This window comes from Nicotiana tabacum, chromosome 14 (assembly GCF_000715075.1).
Source record: "Nicotiana tabacum cultivar K326 chromosome 14, ASM71507v2, whole genome shotgun sequence".
In the NCBI taxonomy this organism is placed as follows: domain Eukaryota; kingdom Viridiplantae; phylum Streptophyta; class Magnoliopsida; order Solanales; family Solanaceae; genus Nicotiana; species Nicotiana tabacum.
This window is the reverse complement of record NC_134093.1, coordinates 108,895,410-108,914,799: the sequence shown is the minus strand read 5'-3', so window position 1 is coordinate 108,914,799 and position 19,390 is coordinate 108,895,410. Positions and strand designations below refer to the sequence as shown.

At 35.2% G+C, this 19,390-nt stretch overlaps 3 protein-coding genes and 1 non-coding gene across 6 annotated transcripts; 2 read left to right on the top strand and 2 right to left on the bottom strand.

The window, feature by feature from the left end:
• Positions 1–735: 735 nt before the first annotated feature.
• Positions 736–2,387, top strand: LOC142168776 (uncharacterized). The gene has a single exon (XM_075229845.1). It carries the CDS (start codon positions 789–791, stop codon positions 2,274–2,276), a length of 1,488 nt encoding a protein of 495 aa, XP_075085946.1. The 5' UTR covers positions 736–788; the 3' UTR covers positions 2,277–2,387.
• An 870-nt stretch (positions 2,388–3,257) lies between these two features.
• On the bottom strand, positions 3,258–3,330 carry TRNAR-CCU (transfer RNA arginine (anticodon CCU)). Its single transcript has one exon. It is a non-coding gene; the product is annotated as a tRNA-Arg (tRNA).
• Positions 3,331–7,373: 4,043 nt separating this feature from the next.
• On the top strand, positions 7,374–12,163 carry LOC107773608 (protein NUCLEAR FUSION DEFECTIVE 6, mitochondrial). Of its 3 annotated transcripts, none has more exons than XM_075229843.1 (4): positions 7,374–7,605; positions 7,713–7,837; positions 9,840–9,901; positions 11,852–12,163. In XM_075229843.1, the coding sequence occupies exons 1-3, from the start codon at positions 7,460–7,462 to the stop codon at positions 9,857–9,859; spliced, it is 291 nt and encodes a 96-aa protein (XP_075085944.1). In that variant the 5' UTR covers positions 7,374–7,459; the 3' UTR covers positions 9,860–9,901; positions 11,852–12,163. The 3 variants fall into 3 exon arrangements, with proteins under 3 accessions (XP_075085944.1, XP_075085945.1, XP_075085943.1); XM_075229844.1 differs by lacking the exon at positions 11,852–12,163 and adding an exon at positions 11,300–11,601; XM_075229842.1 differs by lacking the exons at positions 9,840–9,901; positions 11,852–12,163 and adding an exon at positions 11,300–11,601 and having other exon boundaries at positions 7,375–7,605.
• A 1,797-nt stretch (positions 12,164–13,960) lies between these two features.
• LOC142169086 (uncharacterized) lies at positions 13,961–16,731 on the bottom strand. The gene is made up of 5 exons (XM_075230292.1): positions 16,117–16,731; positions 15,594–16,037; positions 15,426–15,476; positions 14,630–14,946; positions 13,961–14,534 (listed from the first exon to the last, which is right to left on the bottom strand). Exons 1-5 carry the CDS (start codon positions 16,729–16,731, stop codon positions 13,961–13,963), a joined length of 2,001 nt encoding a protein of 666 aa, XP_075086393.1.
• Positions 16,732–19,390: the final 2,659 nt, after the last annotated feature.

The window sequence follows — 19,390 nt, the reverse complement described above, 5'->3', positions numbered from 1 at the left end:
GGTTAGGTCTTAAGTGTGTATTTTATAGTAGATAATATAAGAGATGGGCACGTAATGTTTGATTTTGATTGCTCCTCAAATGTCATAATTTTCAATGTCCCTACTATAGAAGTTTCTTTTTCCCTCCCCACACTCTTCCAAAATTCACGCATAATCACATTTTCTATTTTCGTTCATCTTCTCACTTCCTTTCCTTTTCATTTTGTTTCTCTCTTCCTTTTAATAAAGTAGAAAACTTTAATAAAAACTAACGAAAGAGTATACTATCTATAAACAAGAAATGAAGAAAGCGTTTATATCTCCTAACGATGTAATGTAAACTGTACATGTGTAATTTAATATGCTAACAAAAATTATGTACTTTAGTATTGCGGTTGCTAATTTTACTTATTACAAATGGTCATTTTTAATTACCTTTTACTTAATTTGAAATAGAATTTTTATACTATAGTAAAATATATTAAACTCCAAAATTAGTACTTTTCGTACTATATTATGTGCTTGAGTGCACAAGTACTACTATTTTCATCCATTTTACATGTCCCCATTTGCGCCTAATCAGCAGAAAATTTTGGAAGGAAGTGATAATAACTCCTACTCTTCCGTCTCACCTCAGACAAAAAGAAAGAAAAAAGAAAAGTAGAGTTCAAAATAATTTAAAAAATAGAATTCAAACACTCAAATATTGCACACTTAAAAGCGAGAAATGGTCTCTATATAAAGCAACAACCATAGCAAGTTCACTGCAATAAGATCCTATACAAATTTATTTCTTTTTCCTTTCTCTCATGGCTGCCTTTACCAAGCATTTCTCCTTCATCTTTCTCCTTCTTACCCTCATTTCTTCATTACAAATCCATGCAAGAGAAAGCCAATTCTTTAATAAAATCCCCGGCAACGTTGTTGCTGAAAAAAAGACACAAGTAGTTATTCCCAACAAAGAATCAGAACCAAACTTCTTGCCTGAAAATGAAAATAATGTCTATGGCCTATATGGTCATGAGTCTGGTCAACTTCCTCCTTCCACTACCACTACTAATGATGTAGAAAAATCCTACAAAGAAATCAACCCCACCACCACCTTAACTAATAATATTCACAATAGCAAATACCTTTCCAAAAATTATGACCATGTGGTCTATGTCACTGTCCTAAAGAACGACGAAAATAACAACAATAACGGTGAAAAGTATAAAAATACTGGTAGTACTAACAATGACAACAACAACGACAACGAGGAGTATCACAATGGGGATAATACTTACTACAACAATAACAAGGAATACTACAATAGTGGCATTACTAGCAACAACAACAATAACAACGAGGAGTATCACAATATAGGTAGCACTTACTATAACTACAACAACAAGGAATACTACAATGGTGGCAATACTAACAACGACGAGGGGTACTTCAATGGTGGCAGTACTAACAACAACAACAATGATGAGTATCACAATGGGGATAATACTTACTATAACAATAATAACAAGGAGTACTACAATGGTGGCAGTTCTAGCAACAACAACAATAACAACGAGGAGTATCACAATTTGGGTAGCACTTACTACAACAACAACAAGGAGTACTACAATGGTGGCAGTACTAACAACAACAATAACAAAGAGGGGTACTTCAATGGTGGCAGTACTAACAACAACTACAAATACAGCAACAACGGAGAGTATCATAATGGGGGTAATACTTACTATAACAACAATAACAAGGAGTACTACAATGGTGGCAGTACTAGCAACAACAACAATAACAACGAGGAGTATCATAATGGGGGTAGCACTTACTACAACAACAACAAGGAGAACTATAATGATGGCAGTACTACTAACAACAACAACAACAAGGGGTACTTCAATGGTGACAGTACTAACAACAACGACGACGACAACGAGGAGTATTACAATGGGGGTAACACTTACTACAACAACAAAAATCAGCAACAAGGCTTAATTTGGGATAAAACTCCAACCACCATGTATCAAACTAGCACAAAATATTACTACAACAACAACCAAGAACAGAGCAACCCCACAAACTATGATCACTATAATGGTAACAAGGAGCAGCAGGGCATAAGTGGCACAAGGTTCTTTGAAAATGGTAAGTACTTTTATGATGTCAACACTGAGAAATATGCCAATGATCCCTATGAAAATTCAAGAGAATTCGCAACAAATAATAATGAATTCAAGAACAACTTTGTGTGGACCAAGCAGAACGAAGAGAAGTTCCAAGATGACGAGGAAATGCCGTAAACTTTTGTGAATAGTTAAAACGAACCTAAAGTGAATAAAATCATGCTATGTAAGTTATGTTTTGTTGAAAACTATTACACTAATAATTAAATAAAGATGTATTTATGAGTATAGCTCTTGCTTTCCATATTTAATTTCAATCAAATACCATCGACATATAGCTATTAGTCTATGATTTTGTACTTTTATTTGCCAAAATGAACTCGTGCTATATTCGCTATGGCTTAGGATCGATGATCCCAAGGTGTTTTAGTACTAATTGAAGTTTAAAAAAAAAAAGACATAAGTTTGAAGTCAAGACCTTGTGTTAGAATTAAAAAATTCTATGGCTCGATAACACATACGTAAAATTAGTCGATGATACATATATTGATTCGAACAACAAGATTATAAAGAAATGATAATCCCAAGGTGTTCAGCATAACAGGGAAAGTGAGAAGACAATTACAAAATTATTTGCGGTGCCAATTTTCTGTTAGCTTTAAGTTCTTTTAAATACTTTAATTTATATATTTTAATTTTGTTTTTTGTAGGTCCTCTTTTACTCAAATAAAGTATTGCCGTCACTATTAGAAGCCATAAATTTTTCTTTTATTATAGTACTATTGGCGAATCTTTTTCTTTTCCTCTATTTATGGTAATTGCACGTAGACATATGTAAAGCAAGCGACTATTTTCACCAACATTGTTGACTCGCCATAATTGCCTCCACCAGCTCCAGGAACATTATCAGTTGTGGAAAAAACTTTTATACAACGTCATATAAAATTCGTTCTTCTCTTCTTTTCTTTTGTTGTTATTTCTATTTTTAAAAAGTTCATTTTTATTTTGTACAAGTGATATAGATAAGATTTAAGTTATATAAATTATAAAATTAAAAGCTTATAAATTTTTACACAATCAGTCCTGATACACAGAACCCAAAAGAGCAATATAGCAGGAAAAACAGGAAAAAATAAATTAAAAATATTTTAAAATTTCCGCGCCAGGTAGGGGTCGAACCTACGACCTTCTGCTTAGGAAACAGACGCTCTATCCACTGAGCTACAGGCGCTTCTTAATTATGATTGGCCACCTGAACAATGATGATTACAATTTACAACTACAAGTAAAGACAGCAAGATTTACATACACAGGACATACATGGATTTTCAGTACTATACCGTTAACATACGTATTGATGAATGAATATATATATATATATATATATATATATATATATATATATATATATTGTGCATAAATTTTGTTATCTTACTTTTTTGCCATTGTTACTATTTGTTTATTGTGTCCTTTTCTCTGTTCTTGAGCCGAGGGTCTATCGGAAACAGTCTCTCTTCCTTCATAAGGTAGGGGCAGTGGCGGAGCCACATTCAACCAAGGAGTGTCAATCGATACCCCTTCGCGCGAAAAATTACACCGTATTGCTAGATTTTTTTTATGTATATTTACTATATATTGACTCCCCTTAACTTTTCGGTATATCTAATTTTTTATATTTTAACACCCTTGGTGAAAACTCTGGTTCCGCCACTGGGTAGGGGTAAGGTCTGCGTAAACATTACCCTGCGCAAATCCCCCCCATATATATATATATATATATATATATATATATATATATATATATATATATATATATATAAAAATAGGTTGTCTACTACGTCAAGCTTATGGGTTCAGGATCCTAATCCTTTTACGTTACTGGATTCTAAATTAACAATTTGTACATATTTAATGAAAATTTTAAGATAAATATATAATCTGAACCAAAGTTAATGGGTTCGACCGAATCCATATCAAGTGTTCGATTATGTAGCATATATATATATATATATATATATATATATACGACTTGGTTCCCAACCTCAACATCATCACTTGGGTTATTCACATGCATAACATCATCCATTGCACTTAGAATTGAAAATATATATGAGTTGGAAACCATTTAATAATATATACCATATAAAATGCTTTAAAAATAGCACATAATCAGAAGCCATTTACTTGAAGTACATTTGGTATACATGAATTTACATGTATGTACACTGACACACATGTACATAAACCTATACAATAACTATACAATGGAAAACCCATAAATACACTTGTTTATATACAAGCATATATGAAGATACCAAGTACATACTGCAGACATATATTAGAGTTAAATAACTCATGTATAAAAGAGGGAATGCCATTAGTTAGTTCCTATTCTGCCCCTTTACATATGAATACTTCTACGATTTATTAAAGAATGAATACATTAGGGAGTAAGTTGTAGAAAATACGAGGATAAAATGAAATACAAAAAGGATTAGGGGTGCAGAATGTACAAAGCCCAATAATGTATGATCCCAAACTTAAAATAGGTGTTGATTTGAAAATCTTCTAAACCATATCTTCAAGTCGAATGGTACAAGGTAAAGTTTACTGTACAATATATTATGGATTTCTAATGTCATTTGCTCTCTTTTGTAGAGTGAAAGAGATACACTTCCAGAAGAGCTACTAAGGTATCATTTATCAATGGATTTGCCATATTTATAAATATATATGATTTAATCATGATTAAATGCAACGAGCACAAAACACACACTTAAATTGTGCTCGCTAGTCAAAGATAGTATAGTATAATATCGTGTCCACATGGATTGTATTTAAACAGTATTATCGTAGTTTGTAGCTAGATTGCTATTCAGGAGGATCAACAGTTGAGGTTTATATAATCTAAAATCTACAGCTATTGACTAATGACAATCGCAATAAAGGTAAGCAAGGGAGTTATCAATGGGAGAAAATATGGGTTGATGGGATAGGTGCAAGATAATTGTTCGGGATCTAACTCTAGATAATTCACTTCTAATGTTCAAGTGAGTCTCTCGAATTCATTTAATTACCAGTACAATTATTTAGTAGAAACTCCTCTTTCCATTAAGTCTCAACCTCACAATATGAACCAATTTAAGCTCGGTGAAGATATGCAAGAATTCGTAATGGATTAGTATTTAGGAGAACCTCTTTCGATTATCCTCCTAATTGGGTTTAATCAAGGATCATACTGGCCTCTTTTGATTACTTAGAAGAATTTATGAACTCAACTAACAATATAGTGCAAATATATCACAAGTTATGCCTCTCTCGATTATAATCCACAAACAACCATCAATACACCAAATCCATCAAAACCCAAAAGGAACTACTCCATCGACATGGAGAAATTCTTCACAAATGAAATAAAAGTAGAGGAAAACATAAATACAATTCAAATCCGGATCTTGAGTGAGGAAGGAAGGATGAAATCTTTGTGCTATTGCTTCTCCCCCTTCTCCTTAACGGTCTAAGGTATGTCAAAAATCTCGAAAATAAAGCCATCCCGTGTATTTAAGTCATCCCCAAATAAACCCAGGACTTTTGCAAAATCATTTCTGGCCATATTTTGCACTGGCGCGCCCCCTAACGGAATTCCTCTAAAGCTTATTTTTTTAATACTTTTTTTGCCTAACTTTTGTTGCCTTTCATAGTGCATGACAACAATACTATATTAAACCATTCATAAAGTAGATATTTGCAATTCAATTGCATATTCTCTAAGACACGTAATCATCAGCCACTGAGCCACGCTGTGATAGGTCAATTTTATGCCCTTGAGCAATTTTTTTCTATTTTGCATATATACTCATTTTTTGGTCCCGAACTTGATTCTGGGTTAATTTCTTGGGTTTTTACTCAGACATCAAAACTCCAAATTATTCAATTTAGCTCCAAATTATCTTCTTAACTCGGAATCATTTCTTGCAGAGCATAAAACACGTAATAAGTACAAATCACCATCATTTAAGCTTAAACACTAGTAAAGTGTAGTAACTAGAGTGCAAAATACGGCTAAAATACGAGTTTCTAGCCTACCATCAAAATGCTAAATATGTGAGTGAAAGATACATATTTAACCCAATAATAGGTGTGGGTATATTTTTACCATATGAGAATTCAGAATTTGAAATTTGTGGGTTCCTATATATTGTAATCTCAAATTAATATACAATAATTACTAGGTTACAGAAATACAGAGTCTATGCAAAAGTTACTGATTCGTGAAAACCTATATACAATACTCTAGATCCGCCACTATTTTTTACCCATGTTAAATTGTGAAGACAGTTGAGAAAAAGGTCAAATTGTTCCTTTATGTATAGGGGTTAGACTGTGTCTGGTCCTTGATATACACTGCTTAATGGATATAATCTTTAATGTATATTAGGGCTGGCAAATGGACGGGTCGGGTCGGATATGAGCATGTTAAAAAGAATAAATTATCCGACCCAATTCATATTTAATACGGATAAAAAATGAGTTAGCTGGCGGATAATATGGATATCCACGACTTCTTGCTTATGATTACTTTTGGGAGATTTCATAATTTCCCAAACTTGAGAAATTCCTAATTTGAGTCTTTGCAAATTAAAAAGTTAAACTCATTGGTTATCCATTTTTCAAGTGGATAACATAAATCTTATCCATAATTGACTCATTCATATCTAATAATTTTTTAGTAGATAATGTAGATGGATAGCTATTTTTTAAAATCTATTTTGCCACCACTAATGTATATAAAAGTCAAACAATGTTTGTCTTAAATCCTAAAACTAACAATTTCAACCAAAACACTGTTAAATTGATTTTTCGTTTTTCACTCTCACGTGCTTAAAAGAGAATGTATTCATACTCTTCACATTAGTGTCCAACGGTAAACACTACTTCCTCCGATCCATAATAAGTGACTTTTTTTTATCTTTGGCACGCCCCTTAAGAAAATACTAACTCCTAGAAAAAAAGAAGATGTATTCACCAAGTTACTCTTAATTAAAATTTACATATTGTTACCTTACCACATTGAGATATGTATAAAGGGCAAATTTTAAAAAAATAAAATTAATTCTTTCTTGATTATATAAGATGACACTTATTTTGGACCAAAATAATAAGAAGAAAAGGTCACAAATAGCGAAATTTATGGAGGTAATTAATATTTCTTATAATTTAGGTATGCAACTAATAATTTGTGTCAAATTTAGGGGATTTTAGCTATTTTGCCTTTTTCACTATGTTGACGGGAGCCCCAACTTCTGAACCTAAAACCCCAACAAAGCCTTTTTGCTTCTCTCTGTAGCCCTTTTACAATTATGGCCACTTTCGCCGCCAGGTCCGTTCTCCGCTCCGCCACCACCTCCGGCCGAGCCGCCGCCACCAGACTTGCCTCCGGCGCCAAGCCAAAGAGCTCGCCCTTTCGTATCCCGACTCAAAAACCCCTCAGCGCTCGCATTTTCAGGTCACACTACAAAAATCTACTTATTAATTTCAAAAATGAATTATTCTCGCCAATTGTTTGTAGAAGTATTTATTTTCCTGATAGATTTGATGTAATATATTTTGAAGGTCGCCTGTAGAAATGAGTAGTGTTAGAGTGGAATCGATGTTTCCTTATCACACTGCAACTGCCTCAGCATTACTCACTTCAATGCTCTCTGCTACTCCTCGGAGCTACGGTTGGACTCTTGAAGGTATAGTTACTCTGTATTTGACGCTATTTATCGATCCGTATACGTATTGTATTGGTTTGTTAACAACAAATTTTATGCCTAAATCATGCATAAATTTCCCTTTTATTTTCGTAATTGAATTTATAATTGAATGTTTTTTGTTGAATTGTGTTGACCGCTCATAAGCTTAAGGTGTCAGAGATAGGATTTTTTTTTGTTTTCTTAATTATACCTTCAACACGCCCTCTCACGCGTGGGCATGGTTCTTTTTTATTGGCAAAGGTCGTGAATTTGTTTTTTATAATGTGTGACTTTGTGTGAGAATCAAATCCAGAACCTCTGCTTGCTCTGGTACCATATTGAATTATTTAAGCAACTTGTATAAAAGCTTAAGTTGTTAGAGAAGTCATACTTTTATTTACTTAATTCTGTCTTCAACATTTTTGTTTGGTTGTCGATGAATGTATGAAGAGTTTTATATTTGTAAATTATGTTTCTCATGTGTATGAAAGACTGTGTAATGCACATTTTCACTAGTTCTGAAATGCCAGGAAGCTGATATTTCAGCTTAGCCCATTGGCCTTTGAGTCAACTAGCAAATGGCATTAAGTTGATTGCTTGAGAGTTGGGACAGTCATTAACCATAATGCAAATGCTTGCATTACTTCGAGCTTTGAAATTCAACTGGTTGTCGACCCCAACCTGAACCCCTGAGAAAGGGAAAAGGAAGTATATGAAGAAGAAAAAAGTTGAGGAACAAATATATATTAGTAAAATTGAGTGGAGATGGATAGAGGAGCAGGCCCATTACCCGTTGAGTTTTGGACCGTGCGCCACGCCACTAGCCCTCCGGAATTTTCTCGGTTATCAAAACTATTAGCAAAATTGAAATATCTTGAGTGTTAACAATAGAATTCAATGAATTATATATTAAAGAACCAAAGCTCTAGAAATCTTTTACTTTGCTTTGCCATATTATGTTATCCAAAAGGGACGTTATTCCTAGATGAGAAGTAATTAAAAAATATTCTTCTAACTTCTGCAGTTTTGATGCTCCAGCCATAAGCTACTTTCTTCTATCTATGTTTCCTCTTTCTTCTCTGAAAGTAAAAGATGCATATTTTAATATTGTAGGGCAAGCGAGGACTAGATGAAGATCATGAACATGAGTAATATCTTTTCACTCTGTCGATTTAAGTAATTGATAACAGTTTTCTTTCGTAGGTTTGGTGAGGAACCTCCCCTCTGATATGTAACTAACTAGAAATGTAATTTCTGAAAAAATCTGTTGATTTAGCAAAGGAAAAACAATGTTAGCATATGTAGAAAGGATCATCATTGTTTACATCGCCGTAGAAAGGATCATCATTGTTTACATCGCCTCTCTTTTTCTTTCTCCACTGTCAATATATGGCTTAACTATCGCTTGGGTGTTGATGTGATAGTTGGTATTAATATAATGTGCCTTGACCGCCTTCAACTTCCGCATCGTATGATTACTGCTGACACATAATTCATTCTTCTGACTCGATCAAGGCGACAATGTTCTCTGCTTCATGATTTTCCCAGGAGTACGTTAGAGTTGGACTCTCCTAGAGACTGTTGTATTGTAGGCTTGTCTCTGTTTATTCTTTTTGGACCTTCCAATCTACAAAGAAAACTTTATAGTGATCAAGATTCTATATATTAATTCCCAATGGAAACTTCTAATTCCTTGACTTCAATTTCCTAAAGGAATTAAATATTGTTCTCCTCTGTATATCATTGTATTATGTCATTATGCTGACACTTGAAATCAGCATTTGATGTTATTTGCTGTGTTCATCTGATCGTAGATTGAAATACATCAGATTTTGTGAATCATGCTGCTGTATTTGATTATTGATGATTTAATTCCATTGATAAGCTGAAGAAAATTAAGTCAGATTTTCTGTGGGCCTAAAGTTGTTTAGCATACATATGTTGCGTTTTCAGTTGTAGTTCTAAAGATGTAGCTTAATTCTAATACTTGGCATTTAATCAGATTGCAATGATGATGCATGATGAATGTCAGAGAGTACAAGCAAAGTGAAATATCCATGTGGTGTAAGAACATGAGAAGTAGATAGTGACTGAGAACATGGGATGTTTTTCTTTTTCTGAACTTTGGCTTCTTTTGTAGTGTATTACCGATGGCGAAACTCTTTTCAAGAAAAAACTTGAATTTGTCTTGAAAGCATTTTTATACTAGTTCTTAATATGTTGGCTTTGGATGGTGTTTGAAAAAAGCAAGTTATTTTTAGTATCTACGAGATTTTAAGTTACTTGGGATATGCTGCTTTTGAAAGTATCTAATGTGTTCTTGTACTGTTTGTTTATGCCAAGTTGCTTCTGGAAAATTCTGAGTATACCCAGTAGAGTTTCACGGGAGCCTATGGACAATTAGAAGCATTCATGTTTTGAAATGTCATAGATTAGTCTTAGACTAGCCTCAAGAGTGAAACATGATGAAGAATATATGTTTGCTAGGCTAGATCTTTGATTCGTCAATAACAATCTTAGGCTTTGCGAGTTCTTTTTCAAAAAATAATCTTAGGCTTTGCGAGCTACAGGCTAAAATTTTGGTTTTCTACATTATCACTGCTAGGAGCAGATCAAAATATGTGAACAAAATCTGAAGCAAGCCATTGAAAAGGAAAATGGAAGTGATAAGTTTAAGCTCTAATCTATTCATAACTATGTAAATGCTGGTGTTACTTCTAGTATTCATGAACTATTGAATTGTTCCACTTTAGTTTCTTGTAACCAACTAAATATCTTAGTAGATTGAACTTGAATACGTGATAAGTTACATTGAACTGATTATAGATGGTTCCCTCATCACAAAATTTTCTCCTATATCCATCATAACCTTTTTACTACGGGTGGGAAGGTGTTCGGATTTATTTTGGTATTTCCTTGAGATTGTATTCTTGTACTCCTATTGGATCTTTGGACCACCGAAGTTATAATGAAAAGTTTTTTACTAGTTAAAGTGCTGGTATAGCTGATAGTAGTGTCCATCCAAATAGGCAAGGTAACTTGAGATTTCAACTTGTGCTGATAGTTGAATTCTGTCTTCATTAGGTATTCAACCTGCTGAAATAGGAAAAACTTCTTCTTCTTTGACTTTTACGGTTTCATTTAACATAGAACACAGATGTTCTTAATTAAAAATATCTTTACATCTTCAAATGGTTAAGAGGTTTTCGTGACACATTTGTGGTGATCTGCAGTTTTTGTCTGATAAATAGATTGATCAGCAAGTACTGTTTATTGCAGGTTTGTGAATCGTGTGGATCTGATTGATTACCAATCAGTTATTAACGTAAATAGGCTCTGAGATAACTGAATAAGATTGTCTTGAGGGACTAAATCTGCTTAGCATATAATTTTGCATCTCTCATTGTAGTTGTTCAAATTTAATAATGTTTAGGGATATTCTAATACTTGGTATTCAATCAGATTGCAATGATGATTTATGATGTCGGAGGGTTCAACCGAAGTATTATGTCCATGCAGTCTAAGAGAATGTCTGAAAACTAGAGTACTGTATGAGCTCCGAAGAAGAAATATTTGGTTTCTTCTGCGACTGTCATTTGATTTGTTAGACTGGGATCGTTTTCCCTTTCAGTGAATTCTAACTTCTTTTGAAGTATTTGTTAAGTATTTACTTGTTGAATTCCTCTGAAACTCATTGTGCTAATAGATTATGTGAGAACTAAATATAAAGAAAGAGCATGGCTCAGATGCATCACTTTTGACAATGGCTTTTCCTTGTTTAGGGCTGTGACTACATGCTTATTGGCTTCCTTTCGGCTTCAAGATTTTTTAACTGTTCCCAAATTTGTTACTATGTAATCTATGAACTTCAATAAGACTTCTTTGAACAAAGTGTTTAGAATCATATTGATACCTTATGTATCCACCTTTTTGCCAACTTTTGGTGCTTGTTATATGGGTAACTGATTATTTCTGTGGCCTCCCATAAGTGTTTCTTTTCTTCTTGCATTGTAGATGGATGACTGTTATGCGGTGCATGTCGTCATAGAACAATGGATGTAGATGGACAATATAACAGTAACTCCCCAGAAATCTACATTAGTTTTGTATTTTGGAGCTAAATCCATATCTTTGTATTCTTTGCCATCATAGAGTAGGACTGCCTGACTGCCTGGCCATCTCTGGGAAAAGCTTTCAAAAAATGCAGAAACCCATTTTTTATCAAATGAGTGCTAGGAATAATTTCTATAAGAAGTTACATCTGACTGAAAGTAATCAAGTTCAAGTTGAATAGTACTATAATTTGTCACAAACGATCTTGGTTTATATTCGGAGTTTTCTTGGGATTGGTTGGGTGAGATTGAGCCTGCTAAAATGCAAGGATTGAAGCTTTCACCTTGCTCGTTAATGGAGTTAGAAGAGAGAGAGAGAAGCAGAGCACTTGGAAATGATAACTGTTCCATTAGCTCATTCAGTAGCTAACACTGTACATATATACTAACCACTAACTAACGCTAATTAACTTATCCAACTAACACGGTTCACTAACAGCTGTCATTAACTACCTAACAGCTGTAACTAACTTCCTAACCAACTAATATACTTGAGCTGCACATGCTCTATTTGAACATGCCCCCTCAAGCTGGAGGGTGCAGGAAATTGAGCACACTAAGCTTGCCAAGTAGATGCATTTGTTGTGCAGTCCCTAGCCCCTTCGTTTGTAAGTCTGCTTGTTGATCCTTGGTGTTCCCGTGAACTGCCTTGACTACTCCTTCCTTAATCTTGTCTCGAATGAAGTGGCAATCAATCTCGATATGCTTTGTTCTCTCATGTAGGATTGGATTTTCTGCAATCTGTATGGCTGATTTACTGTCACTGAAAATTATCACTAGTGAAGTAACCTGAACCCCCAACTCCTTAAACAACCCCAATAGCCATGTTATTTTTGCTACTGCTGCAGCCATACTCCTATACTCAGCCTCAACTGAACTTCTGGATGCAGTTTGCTGCTTCTTTGATTTCCATGACACTAAGCTGTCTTCAAACTTTACAACATAGCCAGTGATAGACCTCCTAGTATTGGGACATGCAACCCAATCTGAATCACACCAGCATGTGAGTCTTTCTGCATTTCCAGAGCTCACCAGAATACCTTGTCCAGGTGCACCCTTCAAGTATCTTACAACTCTCATTGCTGATTCCCAGTGAGACTTCTTAGGCCTTTGCATAAATTGGCTTAATGTTTGTACTACATAGTTGATATCAGGGGCCTAGTAATAGTGATATATAAGAGCTTGCCCACTAATCTCTGGTAGGAATCGATGTCTTCTAGTAACTCATCTCCTCTAACACCATTTGCTTGGTCATATTCAGCAGTTGTTCGTCTGACATTTGCCTCTAGAGGTGTAGAAGCTGGCTTAGCTCCACTCAGCCCCAACTCTGAGATTAACTCCAGTATGTACTTTCTTTGATTTAGTAGAATTCCAGCCTTGGATCTCAACACTTCAATGCCTAAGAAATATTTGAGTTCTCCTAAGTCCTTGACTCTGAATTGTTGATGCAAAATAGCTTTGGCATGTTCAACCAACTCTGCACTATTTTCTGTGATTAGAAGATCATCTACATACACTAATATAATCAATAATGAATAACCATGATGGCTCTGAACAAAGCCTGCACTTGGTAATGCCTCAGTTAGTTTGATATTCCACTGTCTTGAGGCTTGTTTGAGCCCATATAAAGATTTCAACAGCTTGCAAACCTTTCTCTCACCGTGCTGCCTGAACCCTTCTGGTAACTCCATATATACTTCCTCAAATAAGTCACCTTGTAGAAAGGCATTGTACACGTCCATTTGAAATAAATTCCAGCTCTAATGCTATCACAGATCTCACAATGACCATTTTGGCCACTAGTGAGAAGGTGTCATGGTAGTCCAGCCCCTCTTTGGCTATATCCTTTTGCAACTAACCTAGCCTTGAATCTCTCAACTTCACCATTTGATTTGTACTTGATTTTATACACTCATTTTAAGCCCATTGTATTCTTTCCTTTTGGTAAGTCAACTATGCTCCATGTTTTGTTATCTTCCAAAGCTTTGACCTCCTGTTTCATTGCTTCCACTCATCTATTATCATGTACTGCTTCCTTGAACGTTTGTGGCTCCACTAGTTGAGAGAACTTTGATAGATAACATTGATAGCTAGGAGTAGTCTTGTCATAGGCCAAATAGTTTGAGAGTGGATAACTGCAGGTGTTGGACTTCTTATTGATGACATAATCTTTCATCCAAATAGGCTCCTTGGACTGTCTGATGGACTTTCTACCACATTGTGGTTCTCCATTTGCATTATCATTCTCCAGAATATGCTGCGGACTTCCTTGATCTTCTTCACTTCCTTGAGCTGCAGGTGGAACTTCAGTTTCTGTTCCAGCTTGTGTTTCTTCCTCATTCACTGATGTGTCTTGCAGCTCATGAACCTGCAGATCAGTTTGAACTTCTTCCTCATGATGGATTGAGTCTTCTCCTTTAGCTGGCATATTTTGAGCTTCAGCTGTGGATCTCATCTCCATAGTCTCAATGTATAGGGGAGAACACATCCGAGAGTTCAACTCCCGATGAGTATACCCAATCGGTGGCCAAGTACCACTATTTCCATGAGCAAAAGGAATCATTGACTCTCTGAATATCACATCTCTGCATGTAAAGAATTATTTGGCCTTCAAGTCTAAGAGTATATATCCCTTTTGTGTCTCCTCATGAAGATGGACATCCTTACCCTTTCTGCAAACTTGTCTCCCTTGGGCAAGACTGTTGCAAAGCACAAACATCCCAGTACTCTCAAATGCATCAGTGATGCCTTCTTGTGGTGCAATAGCTCAAAAGGTGTCTTGACCCCTAGGACACTAGAAGGCATTCTGTTGATCAAGTATATTGCACTCTTCACACAAATACTCCAATACTTGATAGGTATTGATCCTTGAAGCTTCAATGCTCTAGCAGTGTCCAAAATATGCCTATGTTTCCTTTCAACTATACCATTCTGTTGAGGAGTATAGGCACAACTGCTTTGATGAATTATGCCGAGACTATTTAGCAGTTCTGCACACTGAGTATTAAAAAACTCAGTCTCATTATCTGATCTAATTAGCTTGACTGAAGTCCCAAATTAGTCCTGAATCATGTTTAAGAATTGTTTCATCAAAACTATGACCTCAGATTTCAGTTGTAGAAAATATATCCATGTGTACTTAGAGATCCACAATTGTAAGAAAATAGTGTTTTCTATCAAAAGTTGGAATTTTATAAGGCCCCCATAAGTCCATGTGTACAAGGTGAAACAAAACATCCGCTCTAGAGTCACTAAGAGGAAACTTCAACCTTGTCTGCTTTGCCAATGGGCATACAAAACAAGTATTATGTGCTAAACTACTAGTATTAATATGTAGGGCTCTCATATTCTTCATGACAAATAGTGAAGGATGGCCTAGCCTCTTATGCCATAGACTGCTATCTCCTTCAACCACTCTGCTCACTGCATTTATCGCTTTTATTCTGTTAGTCAATCTACCACCTTTGAGCATATACAATCCTCCATTTTTCTTTACCAATCTCCTTCATCTTGTCATTCCAAAGATCCTGAAATACACAGAAGTGAGAGAAGAAATTGACATTGCAAGATAGTTCCTTGGTTAGCTTGGAAACTGATAATTGGTTGAACCTAAAATTAGGTACATAAAGCACATTTTTTATTACTTCCTTGTCAAATAGTCCATCGTTACCAATGTGAGTGATATCAGCTTTCTCCCATGTAGGTAAGTGTACCTTATCTTTGATGAGCCTATCTGTGCCCTTGGTATTTTCAAGCAATTCTAAGACTAGAAGCAATATGACGGTTTGCCCTGAGTCAACAATCCAATCTTTGTCCTTCTGATCAACTTTAGACATTAGACTAATGAACTTACCTGTTGTATTTGCTTGATACTCCTCAGAGTCTTTGCTGAGAAGGCTGAGTATCTGGCTATATTGCTCATCAGTGAAGTAATGTCCTCTGTCAGCCGGCTTCATAAGTTGTCCACCCTCAGCTGCTTGAGAAGATGAGGCTGCATCTGCATGATTCACAACAACAAGTGATTCCCTTTTCCCGTTGTCTGGTTTTCCTCGACCATAACTCTGAGTTCCAGCACCAGTTTTTTTTTCCTTTGATCAAAATCAGATGGGTAGCCAATGAGTTTGTAGCAATTTTCTTTGGTGTGGTTCCTCATGTGACAATGCTCACATTGCATAAATTGCTTCCTTCCTCGAAAGCCTCTATCTCTTCCTGCATGCATTGCTCGAGCATCAGCCTTATCAGCCACAATATTAGCACCAACTGTTTGTTGGCTCTCATCTTGTATAGATTGAGATTTGGTGCAGTGGTCTTCATCAGGATTTGCCTGCGCGCTTGATCATACGAATCATTACAGCCACTTAGGAACTGCATTACTCGCTGTTGGTGCATCATTTCCACATTCTCCTTTAATTTTGGACATCCACAGTTAGAAAATGGGGCTAATACATCATATTCATGCCAGAGCTCCTTCAATTTCGAGAAATAGACTGAAACTGAGCTAGTTCCTTGTGATAATGTTGCAATTTCACGATGCAACTGAAAATTCCTCACTCGATTGATCTTGTGAAACCTCTCTCGCAGATCTTCCCAAACGAGATGTGCATCTGATGCATAAACGATACCACCTAGGAGTTCTGCACACACATTGTTCATGATCCATGACAACACCACTGCGTTGCAAGTCTCCCATTGTTCATGCAATTCAACTATTTTGTACAGATCCTTCTTGCATGTGCAAGTAACGAACCCTAGCTTCCTTTTCCGTAAAAGTGCGATCCTCATCGACCTGTTTCATAGCCAGTAATTGTCTGATCTATTGAGTTTCACTGGTATTAAAATTGAGCTTGAAGTGTCTGATGGATCTAGGTATAAAGGATGTGTGTGGTCGATCGAAGATTCTGCCATTTTCAGAATAATCGAACATCAATAGATCAAATTAAAAGGAACTTTTGTGAATTTAAGCCTAAACGAAGATGCGATGTGTGGAATCAATTAATCCTGCTCTGATACTATACTAAAATGCAAGGATGGAAGCTTTCACCTTGCTCGTTAATGGAGTTAGAAGAGAGAGAGAGAAGCAGAGTATATATATACTAACCACGCACTTGGAAATGACACAGCTCAATAGCTAACACTGTACATATATACTAACCACGCACTTGGAAATGACACAACTCAGTAGCTAACACTGTACATATATACTAACCACTAACTAACGCTAATTAATTTGTCCAATTAACACAGCTCACTAATAACTGTCATTAACTAGCTAACAACTGTAACTAACTTCCTAACCAACTAATACACGTGAGCTGCACATGCTCTATTTGAACAGAGCCATTCTAGTTCATTGAGTGCTCCGCCTTTGCCCTTGTGACAGCGAAAAGACAATGAAGTAGAAGAAGAATAAAAAGTTGTCATTGTTTCTGGTAAAGATGATGCTATTATTTTCAAATTGACGAATTTGTAAAATCATTCGTGCAAAAATCTTTTAATCTTAGTTCATTCTTCTTAGGGCTCGTTTGGTACGAGGATAAGGGATAATTAATCCCGAAATTAAATTTGAGATGAGTTTATCCCATATTTGGTTGTGATAAAATCGTAGTATAACTAGTTCCGGGATTGTAATATTTTTTATCCCTACGGGAGGGTGGGATAACTAATCCCGGATAATTAATCATGTGATATAACTAATCCCAGGATAACTAAATATATATCGCAACAACTTCTCCTGCCTTTATGGGTTTCTATCGCTCGGCTATGTCAATGGACGTTATCGAAGGAATTTTACTTATTAGTCATTTTATAAGTTTATTAGTCCATTCAAGGAATTTTACTTTCTTATATTTGAAAATAATTTAAATTTAGACATTTTATTTCACACTTATTGACATGATTTTATACTATAGAAATCTTATGACATATTAAGATCACAGTTTTTTAAATCTTTCCAATTTTGTTTTTTACCTTATCAAATTAAAACAGAGGGAATAGTAACTTTGGTAATGATACTCGAAAAGTTTGTTCCTAACAGTATTTTTCAGGTGTAGTAGGAGGTATCATTGAAGATGATTGGAGTTAAAATATACTCATAATATCCATTAAAAATGAGTTGGATAATGAATTTTTTTAAAACGGGTCAACTATGGATAAAAATCATATTATTCGCTCAGAAAATGAATAACTAATGTGTTTAACTTTTATATTGTAAAGCCTCAAATTGGGGTTCCTCAAGTTTAGGAGATTAGGAATTTTCCCCAAAGTGATCATATTCAAGAAACCATGGATAATATGGATGTCTATATTATCCACCGGTTAACCTATTTTTTATCCGTATTAAATATGAGTCGGATCGAATAATTTATCTATTTTTATATTACTTATTTTCGACCAGTCTCATATCCGATCCGACCTTCCTGTTTGTCATTCCTAGCTTGGGCACAAGAATGGGAAAACAAGTAAAATTGTAAATAAAAATCACACTGCACCTTGACTTTACTAGAATCTGAACACAAATGTAGTGTTTGTTTGTGGGGCACGTAATTCAGGTTCTTTTCATTCTCGTGTCTCTCTCTGTATATATACACACACAACCCATGTGTGAACTCTCATACTATTGTGTATGAGAATGCTGAATTGCCATAATTCCATGCACATGAGTTTGAGCTACAAAACAAAAGGCTCTGTTTTGATAATATACATATCCTCTGATTAATTCTAAATCATGAACAATGTAAAACACGGTGCCTTTGACGTTCGGACAAGGACATCGATTGTCAGTGACTCACCATAGTAGGGGAGTTAGCGCATTATTAATAGCGACGGATTCAGAATTTTTAACCAAACGAGTATATAGCATCATTTTTTTGAGCCGAGATTCTATCAGAAACAGTCTTTTTACTTCCACAAGATAAGAATAAAGTCTGCATATACGCTATCATTCTCAGAACCCATCTGTGGAATTACACTGGATTTATTATTGTTGTTGTAGTACATAGCACCACTGCACCCTTTACAACTTTGTGACAAGGGTGTCAATTTAATATACATAAATACTTGTAGAATATTGTTAAATTACATACACACACGAAAGACGTGTATGTCAATTAATTAACTTGTGAGTGTGTCTGCAATTATTATTGAGATATAGTCTAACGATCAATAAAATGAGTGAAAATTGTTGGACGTTAGAGTTCAAATATCCGTTGAGACAAAATGTATTATGTGATTTTTTTTTATCTATGTAAGTGTTAGTGGGTAGAGTTACTTGGTACATGCAATGACCGATCTACATTAAACCTTATGGGTACTTAAACACCCATTGTTTTTTAGCCAAACATTATATTTTTATGTTGGAAACGGGTAGTTATGAACAAAAATATTAATTGAGCACCCAATCTGAAAAGTAGAAAGTTCAGTTAAAGATAGTTGAACATCCGTG